The sequence below is a fragment of the Nematolebias whitei genome, chromosome 13 (assembly GCF_014905685.2).
Source record: "Nematolebias whitei isolate Nwh7 chromosome 13, NemWhi1, whole genome shotgun sequence".
NCBI classification, from domain to species: domain Eukaryota; kingdom Metazoa; phylum Chordata; class Actinopteri; order Cyprinodontiformes; family Rivulidae; genus Nematolebias; species Nematolebias whitei.
Genome location: NC_056510.1, coordinates 35913190 through 35923685, shown reverse-complemented (window position 1 = coordinate 35923685; position 10496 = coordinate 35913190). Strand labels below are relative to the sequence as shown.

Sequence of the window (10496 nt, the reverse complement as noted above, 5' to 3'; positions counted from 1 at the left end):
TCCTTCCTCTTTTTATGAGAAATTTATTTTATTTATTTATTTATTTATATGTATTTCAGGGTAGGATTGGTTCAGATCTCTAAACATTTTTTTGCATCCCAAAAATGATTGCATTCGTTTTATGGTCTGATTCCAAATTATTTTTCACCCACCGGTTGCAGGTAGGTCATCACATAGAAGATGATGAGGTTGTCAAGAAAGTAGAGGAATGCTGGGACAGCCCACTTGAGTGAAAAGAGGAAGGATGAACTGGAGGAAAAACCCAAGTCTCTGCAGGATCGCCCCTCTGAGGACACAGAGAGCACAGTTACATTTCATTTATACATCCCACACAACGGCAGACATGAAGGTAGCAGTTCTTCACAGTGCATATAATTATCTACACAAATGGTAACCAACATGTTCTATAATACAAATTAATGAGTCTTGCAGTCCCTGGTGTTCACAGTCAAAACCAAAAAATAACAATTAGTCTAAATGGTCAACACATTAAAAATATTCTCAATATCTAATTAACTTGCCACCCAATATTGACAACTTGAGAGGAAACACTTCTCTTCAAAGAAAAACAAACAATTATTTTTACAAACTGAAACCATCAGGTCATCGAGTCCTGTAACAACAGAAAAGACTGTAGTCATATTAAAATTCCAAGAAATCACTGGATAGTAGCAGAAATGGGTGAAACTTGTAGAATGCATGCAATAATGTATGCAACCTAAAACTATGCACAGACTGTTGTTCTGAGACATAATAAAATAAATATTAATGGCCAAGAAATCTTTTAAGGAATATTTTACTCTGTTGGCCTTTCATGCCAGAGTTTTGATGAAATGATGCAATTTTAACTATTTTGGTCAAATCCTTTAAGTTACAATATGCACAAACTCGTGCGATATCTTTCCAGATGTGTTAGCTCTTTTAAGTTTCTGTTGAGGAAGACTCATACTACCACACCAAATATTAGCTCAATATCTGTAGAACTAGCTAAGCCATAGCCATTTTGTGTTGGCCAACAGCTTGAATGGTCACCAACGGCTGATAATTAAGCTCGTAGCTAAACTCGGAACAAGCTGAACATCAAATGACCAAAACACAAAGTGTAAACCATCATACGTACCGTGATGAAAAAATAAATCTAATTATTTAAACAACAGTCTGTAAAAAGCATCCAAAGAATACAACATGACTAAAAAACATTTTTAACTGATTATATATTAAAGTTAAAAAACATGCTTCCACTGTTATTTAATATGCCTGTGGTGTAATTCTCTACAGAATTTTTAAATACAGTAAAGATTAAAACAGAAAAAACAATTAAAGTGGCACAATATTGTAGCTCCAAGAGCCGTGCCCCAGATGTTCAAAATAAGACCAGGTAAACAAACAGTAAGAAAGCTCCAACAACGCTAAACTAAAGCTTTAACTAAGCTCCAAGTCAGGTCCTCTGGATGGTTTCTTCTTGCTGAAACGTTTCGTCTTTCATCCAAAAGACTTCATCAGTCTGAGGAGCCACAACAAACCCAGTCTTATAAATAGCAGCTTTATGGTGCCCAATTTGATTGAGCACTATCAACCTGGTTGACCCATTATGTGAAGGTAATATTTATAAGACTGTTTGTTGCATAAGAAGTGACGCCGTTACAATACGTTTGGCTCTAAATTGTACAGATTTCAGCCGAGGTGAACCAAAATCACTATGATCGATCATTATCCACCTCTTGAGCAGTTATCCATGATAAGTGGCCTATAGCCTCCACAGCGCCACCTACATTCTTCCTACAGTTATATCTCAGTGATACAACATCCGATCTGAACCAGATTTTTGGTGTGTCATTAGTGAGCACTTCTGGACACATTGGTATTGTTTTTTTACTTTTGACTCTAGAGCACCCCCTACATCATTCTAACAGTTATATCTCTATGATACATCATCTGATCTGCACCAGATTTTTGTTGCGTCATCTGTGAGTATTTCCTAACACATTGGTATTGTTGTTTATTATTTGACTCAAGTATGCTCCATAGCTTATTCAAACTGTTATATCTCAGTGATATATCATCCGATCTGTACCAGATTTTTGGTGCGTCATTAGTCAGCACTTATGGACACATTGGTATTGTTTTTTTTACATTTGACTCAAGTGTGTCCCCTTTATCATTCAAAATGTTATATCACAGTGATACATCATCTGATCTGGACCAGATTTTTGGTGCATCATTAGTGAGCACTTATAGGCACATTGGTATTGTTCTTTAACATTTGACTCAAGTGTGCCCCCTACGATATTCTAACAGTTATATCTCAGTGAATTATCATCCGATCGGAACCGGATTTTTGGTGCATAATACGTGAGCACGTCTAAACACACAGATATTGTGGTTTAACATATGACTCAAGTGCACAACCTCTCATACTGATATAGGCGGAAGGCAATTGCAAAGTTTAGGCATATGCGCACCCTGGTGGACGCATGCAGGAATAGCATGAGAGCGTTCGCGACGGCGACTGGGAGGCGTTGCTGGAGCTCCTGCGGTCGCCGTACGGCTGCAGCGGCGCTTTGCTGCGAGGGCCTTCAATGCTGCTTGCAGCTTTAATTGGTTTTATTGTTTCTTCGTCTCTCTCTTTCTACTGAAGACACTGGATGACAAACGGCTCAACTCCGGTGCTCTTCACTGACCCCTTCTTTTCTCTTTTTTCCTTTAAAATCAGTTTTAACCGTCCAAAATCGTGTTTTTGGATCGTTAAAAGCAGCTAAGCTGACAAGTTAAGCTACGAGCTAAGCTAACAGGCCGACCTCGGAAAAAACCTCCGTCTTGTCGAAGCTCCAAAATTCACGGTTGAAACCTGTGCCTTTGTGTAAAAAAATGTTTTTCTCTGCAAAAAGAAGCAGAGAACTGGTTGATCCACTCTGAGAAGGTGCTATTTAAGAGACTGAGCTGAAAACAGCACCTCAGACTGAAGAAGTCTCTCGGACGAGAGACGAAACGTTTCTACATTTTTTGTTGTTTTGGGTTTTTTTGAATGTCCAGAGGACCAGATTTAACTTTTTTAGAAGCTGAGAACTTGTTTATTGATTTTTTTATTAAAAGCTTTGTGTGAAAAATGCTATGCGTACCTCTGGTATTCACACGAGAAAGACCGAATGTCAGGAACATTTCAGCAATTCCTTCACAAATGCTGTTCACTATCTAGTCATAGCCCATTCATATACTGCTTTTAATCCACCTACAGTCTTGAACAGTTTGCCATATTCAGTGCTACCTTTTTATAAAATACTCATTTACATTTAATCATAGTAAGTTTTATTTTTCTTATTGGTCTTAAAGTGAAAAGCTCTCACTGTGGAAATTATTTTCTGCTGAGGATTTAGAAGATTTGATAAAGTAGAATTAAACAACATACTACAAAAGTCATCATACTTTCTGAACAGAAACCCTCTACAGTGTCAATATAGTAAATTTTAGTGCAACATTTGGATTGTAATATTTTTAACAAAAAATGGGATGGGTGGTGGCCGAGGGCGGGGACCCTGGCGGTCTGATCCTCGGCTACAGAAGCTGGCTATTGGGACGTGGAATGTCACCTTACTGGTGGGGAAGGAGCCTGAGCTGGTGTGTGAGGCTGAGAGGTTCCGGCTAGAAATAGTCAGACTCACCTCTACGCATGGCTCTGGCTCTGGAACCAGTTTCCTTGAGAGGGTTTGGACACTCTTTCACTCTGGAGTTGCCCCTGGTGAGAGGCGCCGAGCAGGAGTGGGCATACTTATTGCCCCCATCTTGGTGCCTATGTGTTGGGGTGAATGAGAGGGTGGCCTCCCTCCGCCTATGTGTGGGGGGATGGGTTCTGACTGTCGTTTGTGCTTATGCACCAAACGGCAGTTCAGATTATCCACCCTTCTTGGAGTCCTTGGAGGGGGTACTGTAAAGCGCACCTCCTGGGGACTCCCTTGTTCTGCTGGGGGAACTCAATGCTCACGTGGGCAATGACAGTGAGACCTGGAGGGTGTGGTTGAGAGGAACAGTGCCCCTGATATGAACCCGAGCGGTGTTCTGTTGTTGGACTTCTGTGCTCGTCATGGATTGTCAATAACGAACACCATGTTCAAGCACAAGGGTGTCCATATGTGCTCTTGGCACCAGGACACCCTAGGCCGCAGTTCAATTATCAAATTTGTCGTTGTCTCATCTGATCTGAGGTCACATGTCTTGGACACTTGGGTGAAGAGAGGGGTGGAGCTGTCCACTGATCACTACCTGGTGGTGAGTTGGCTCCGATGGTGGGGGAGGATGCTGGTCAGACCTGGCAGACCCAAACGTATTGTGAGGGTTTGCTGGGAACGTCTGGCAGAGTCTCCTGTGAGACGGAGCTTTAACTCCCACCTCCGGGGGAACTTTGAACATGTTCCGGGGGAGGTGGGGGACATTGAGTCTGAGTGGGCCATGTTCCATGCCTCGATTGTCGAGGCGGCTTACCGGAGCTGCGTCCGCAAGGTTGTCGTGCCTGTCGCGGCGGCAACCCTCGAACCCAGTGGTGGACACCGTCGGAGAGGGATGCTGTCAGGCTGAAGGAGTCCTATCGGGCCTTGTTGGCCTGTGGGACCCCGGAAGCAGCTGATGGGTATCGGCAGTCCAAGAGACACGCGGCTCGGGTGGTCGCTGAGGCAAAAACTCGGGTATGGGAGGAGTTCAGAGAGGCCATGGAGAATGACATCTGCACGGCTTTGAGGCGATTCTGGTCCACCATCCGGTGTCTCGGGGGGGAAAGGGGTAAACCACCAACACTGTTTATAGTGGGAGTGGTGTGCTGCTGACCTCAACTCGGGATGTCGGGATGTTCACTCTAGGTCGGGCCCTCCAATCTCTGGCACGGAGGTCACCGAGGTGGTTAAAAAGCTCCTCGGTGGCAGGGCCCCAGGGGTGGATGAGATTCGCCCGGACTTCCTTAAGGCTCTGGATGTTGTAGGGTTGTGTTGGCTTACGCGACTCAGCAATATTGCGTGGACATCGGGGGAAGTTCCCCTGGATTGGCAGACCAGGGTGGTGGTCCCCCTATTCAAAAAGGGGGACCGTAGAGTGTGTTCCAACTACAGGGGGATCACGCTCTTAAGCCTCCCTGGTAAGGTCTATTCGGGGGTTCTGGAGAGGAGGGTCCGTCGGATAGTCGAACCTCGGATTCAGGAGGAGCAATACGGTTTTTGTCCTGGTCGTGGAACACTAGACCAGCTCTACACTCTCAGCAGGGTCCTGGAGGGTGCATGGGAGTTTACCCAACCGGTCTACATGTTCTTTGTGGACTTGGAGAAGGCGTTTGACCGCGTCCCTCGGGGAACCCTGTAGGGGGTACTCTGGGAGTATGGGGTACTTGACCCTTTGATGCAGGCTGTTAGGTCCCTGTATGACCGGTGTCAGAGCCTGGTCCGCATTGCCGGCAGTAAGTCAGGCTTGTTCCCGGTGAGAGTTGGACTCCGCCAATGTTGCCCTTTGTCACCGATTCTGTTCATAACTTTTATGGACAGAATTTCAAGGTGCAGCCGAGGTTTTGAGGGGATCCGCTTTGGTAGCCTTAGGATTGCGTCTCTGCTTTTTGCATATGATGTGGTCCTATTGGCTTCATCAGATCGTGATCTACAGCTCTCGCTGGAGCGGTTGGCAGCCGAGTGCGACGCGGCCGGGATGAAGATCAGTTCCTCCAAATCCAAGGCCATGGTCTTGAGCCGAAAAAGGGTAGAGTGCCCTCTCTGGGTCAGGGAGGAGGTCCTGCCCGAAGTGGAGGAGTTCAAGTATCTTGGGGTCTTGTTCACGAATGAGGGAAAAATGGAACGTGAGATCGATAGGCGGATAGGTGCAGCGTCTGCAGTGAAGCGGGCGCTGTACAGGTCTGTCGTGGTGAAGAGAGAGCTGAGTCAAAAGGCGAAGCTCTCAGTTTACCGATTGATCTATGTTCCTACCCTCATCTATTGTTATGAGCTTTGGGTTGTGACCGAAAGAACAAGATCTCGGATACAAGCAGCCAAAATTAGTTTTTTCCACAGTGTGTCTGGGCTCTCCCTTAGAGATAGGGTGAAAAGCTCGATCATCCGGGAGGGACTCAGAGTAGAGCCGCTGCTTCTCCATGTCGAGAGGAGCCAGTTGAGGTGGCTTGGGCGTCTGTTTAGGATGCCTTCTGGACGCCTCCCTAGTGAGGTGTTCTGGACACGTCCCACCAGGAGGAGACCCAGAGGAAGACCCAGGACATGCTGGAGGGACTATGTTTCACGACTGGCCTGGGAATGCCTCGGGATTCCCCCAGGGGAGCTGGACCAAGTGGCTGGGGAGAGGGAAGTCTGGGCCTCCCTACTTAGGCTGCTACCCCCGCGACCCGACCCCGGATAAGCGGAAGAAAATGGATGGATGGATATTTTAAACAAATCTAATCATTATGCTGGCAGCACTGTGGATCAGTTGGTAGAGTTGCCGCCTCAGTGAGCAGGTCACCCCGGTTCAAATCCCGGTCGAGGGTCTTTCTGGGTGGAGTACGCATGTACTCTCCGTGCATGTGTGGGTGTTCCTGGGTATTCCAGTTTCCTTCCACAGACCAAAAACATGCATGTTAGGCTGATTGGTAACTCTAAATTGTCCCTAGGTATGAGAGAGAGAGTGAATGGTTGTTTGTCTCTATGTGCCCCTGCGATGGACTGGAGACCAGTCCAGGGTGTCCTCCACCTCTCACACAGTGACTGCTGGACATGGGCACCAATGACCCCCATGACCCAAAAAGGAAGGAGTGAGTAAATGGATATGGATGGATGGATAATAATTATACACAAAGATAGTATTATGGTTTTGATGCTTACCTCGGACGATGACCCTGACTGACATGACCAAACAGAAGAGCAGTTTGAGAGCCTCAGCAAGCAGATTGACAGATGCAGGGAGAAAGTCGTACTTGTTTTCTGAAAACAAACAAACAAGCAAACAAACAAAAACGTTAAACACCTACCAGTTGTTTTACGATATCAATGTTTCTGTGTTGAAATGTCACATCTGTTGTTTCGATTATCACAAACCTGAATTGGCGGAGAATTTGAGCAGCACGATGCGACTCGTCCCCAACGTTACAAAGCCAAGGCCAAGTGCGAGAGTGTACGCGCAGGAGCGCGTGCACACCCGGGGGCAGGGGCACAACATGAGGGAGAAGCAGTCTAACCTGCTGGAGAACAACACATTTACTGAGAATTATTGGTGCCATCAGTGTGCTCTGTGGTGTCTGAGGTGTGTCTTACAGTTTCTGTAGTATTATGATGCACATGATGTGGTTCTGTTCAAACTAAACTGGCTTCATGATAAGTGAGAAATGAAGACTGCTGTCAAGTCAGACATCACTTCAAATGACTGTTTTGTTGTGTAAATTAAGACAGGTGGATATCTGGACCTGCTCAAGAGTTTGTCACTAAAAGGACTTCCTTCAAATTTTCGTGTGAAAAGAAAACTACTCATAAACAGACTAAATTTATTATATCTAAAGCCAAAACTTTATCGCACAGCTCTTCTCTAGTTGCTCATTTAGCCTTATTGGCGTGGAAATCCCTGTAAATTTGCATATAAAAGCACATACAGACACAACACACATATATATATTTTGATTTTCAAACGCGTCTCCTGAAGCTGCTGCAAAAGAATACTACAATTAATGACCACTTACCAGTTTTCTCTTTTATTATCCGAAACACTGAGGTATCACATTTCCGCAACAAAGAAGCGCTGCAACGTTGAAATGCGCATGCGCCACCAGAGCAGCTGGCGTGCTGACGTTATTGGTTAGCGACGTCTTTTTCGTGGTCGTCGTCTTCAGAAGGTGTCCCTTACCGCCACCACCTGGTATGGAGTGTGAATCAAAATGTATTTATTTGAATTATACTGTATATTTGTAACAGGCCTATGTTCTACTTACCGACTTTGTTTTTCTTTAATAAAGAACATAATGCAGTGTCCCCTCAGTGTGGACAGAACTAGGCAAAAGGGCCTTCTCCTACTCCGCTCCTGTTCTCTGGAGTATCTTGCAAAAAGGTCTGAAGCTCTCGACCTTGACCTCTGTAAGTGGCTTCAAATATCTGTTAAGTTCCTGGCAAAAACCAGCACAGACATGTTCCTGTTTTTAGTTTTCTTCATTGCCTTACAATCTAGCTGGTTTTGTTTTTGTTCCTTAGATAGAGAACTTTACTAATTGGCTTTTTTATGTATGTGAATGTTTCTGTAAAGTGCCCTGAGACAACTTTGTTGTGATTTGGCGCTATAGAAATAAACTGAATTGAATTGAATTGTTTCATTTTTAATACCATTTTCTTTAATTTATTCTTCTCAATTTATATGCCTTCTTTTATGATTGACTACGGTTGTCATCATTCTTTGTTAAAATCAAGTCTCTCTTGTAAATGAGTTCCTGAGGTTCATTGAGACTAACCTGTATAAATAAAGGTTGAATGAATCATTTAAATACCCTATATGTTTCTTTGATTTTTTTTCAATTCAGTTCAGTTTATTTATATAGTGCCAAGTCACAACAGAAGTCATCTCAGGGCACTGAACAGAAATATTCTCATATATATATATATATATATATATATATATATATATATAGTTAACACTATTTATCCAAGGAGCAGACTGCTTTGAATTTAACTTCAATGAAGAACTCTCATCTTGAGAAAGGCAACAGTGGAAAGAAAAAACTCCCTGGGTTTGATGAATGAACCAGCTGGGTTTGGTAGGAACAGATACACAATGGCAGGTCAAGAATCACTTGTTAAGATAGAAATGGCATCAAATGAAAACAATTAAATTTTAAACAAAATGTCATGATCAGTAATCCTGGTAAAAATCCATCATTGTCCAGTAAATGTCATCTGGACGGTTTCTTTTTTGGCTGAGATGTTTTGTCCTTCATCTGAAGGTAATACAGAACTGAATTCAAAATCTTACTCTTTTTCATTTACCCTTTATTTATCCAGGTAGTCTCATTGAGCCTTGAGAACTCATTTTCAAGAGAGACCTGTTTTGTTTGTTTGTTTGTTTGTTGGGGGGCAGATGCTGGGGGTTGGGGGCCTTGCTCGGGGGCCTGGGGTGGGGGGAGGCGTGGGTGTTTCACCTTTTCCACCCACATTTTGATGTTGACGATACCGGGAGGTGAACCTGCGACATTCTGATCACAAGCCCATCTTCTAACCTCTGCGCCACCACCCCCCCCAACCTACTTCTAACCTGCAAAGCTCTCAACAACCTAGCTCCATCTTATATTTGATCTTATTGTTCCATATTTTCCTAACAGAGCACTTCGCTCTCAGACTGCAGGTTTACTCGCAGTTCCTAGAGTTACCAAAAGCAGAATGGGAGGACGATCTTTCAGTTATCAGGCTCCTCTCTTGTGGAACCAACTTCCAGTTTCTGTCCGTGAGGCTGACACGTTATCCAGTTTTAAAACTAGGCTTAAGACTTTCCTTTTTGATAAATCCTATAGTTAGGGTTGGATTATGATGCTGCCATAGGCTTAGACTACTAGAGGACAAACTGACCTCATTTCCTTAAATGATTTTGCTAAAACTGAGTAGTTTTCATTTGATACTATTTCTATCTTAACATGTGATTCTCGACCTGCCATTGTGTATCTGTTCATCTCAAACCCAGCCAGTCGAAGCAGATGACCACTTGTCCTGAGCCTGGTTCTGCTAAAGGTTTCTTCCTCATGAGAGAGTTTTTTCTTTCCACTGTCACCTTCATGCTCAAGATGAGAGTTCTGTGATGGAGTTAAATTCAAAGCAGTCTGCTCCTCAGATAAATAATGTTTAATTATTATTTTTATATACAAATGTTTTTGTTCAGTGCCCTGAGATGACTTCTGTTGTGACTGGGTGCTATATAAATAAACCAAATTGACTCCTTCAGTCTGAGGAGCCACAAACAACCTGAAGTCTCACAAATACCACACTCCCATAGTGAAAAAAAAAAGCACCAGCAAACAGATTTTGAGAAAATGAAATATATTCAATTCAAATTCAATTCCAATTCAAAAATACTTTATTAATCCCAAAGGGAAATTATTTGTTGTTGTAACTCATTATCCTCATTTCATTAAGAGATGTTATAGATACTGATGGCTGTAGGCAGGAAGGATCTCTTTTAAAGGTCCATCCCACAGTGGATCCTAAGAAACTGGCTGCAGATGCCGTCCGATCCGTCCACCCAGACTCGGCTGGCCTCTCGATTCCCCCGGGTTGTAGGACCGCCCAAATGCCGAGCAGAACTCCTCCCAGAATGATGGCCTATCCTCCCAGCAGTCTGCCGAGCTCCTCGTCGCTGTGGACAGCCAACTGTAGGTGCTGAGGGACGATCCTGTCCTTCCGCTGTCATGAGCCGTGTTTCCTGCTAGTTCCAGGATCTCAGTGGTCAGGCACTTGAGCACAGCTGGCAGGTAGATGAGAATGCATCCGCAGAACATCCTTTTCAACTCATTTGAGATT

General features: G+C 44.0%; 1 protein-coding gene across 1 annotated transcript in view; it reads right to left on the bottom strand.

The window, feature by feature from the left end:
- slc35a5 (solute carrier family 35 member A5) overlaps positions 1–7170 on the bottom strand; it is a 21873-nt gene extending 14703 nt beyond the window's left edge. Inside the window, exons 1-3 of the mRNA XM_037686696.1 lie at positions 7050–7170; positions 6837–6935; positions 153–286 (exon numbers count right to left, since the gene is read on the bottom strand). Coding sequence (XP_037542624.1) covers positions 153–286; positions 6837–6935; positions 7050–7170 — 354 coding nt within the window. The remainder of the gene's footprint in view (positions 1–152; positions 287–6836; positions 6936–7049) is intronic.
- Positions 7171–10496: the final 3326 nt, after the last annotated feature.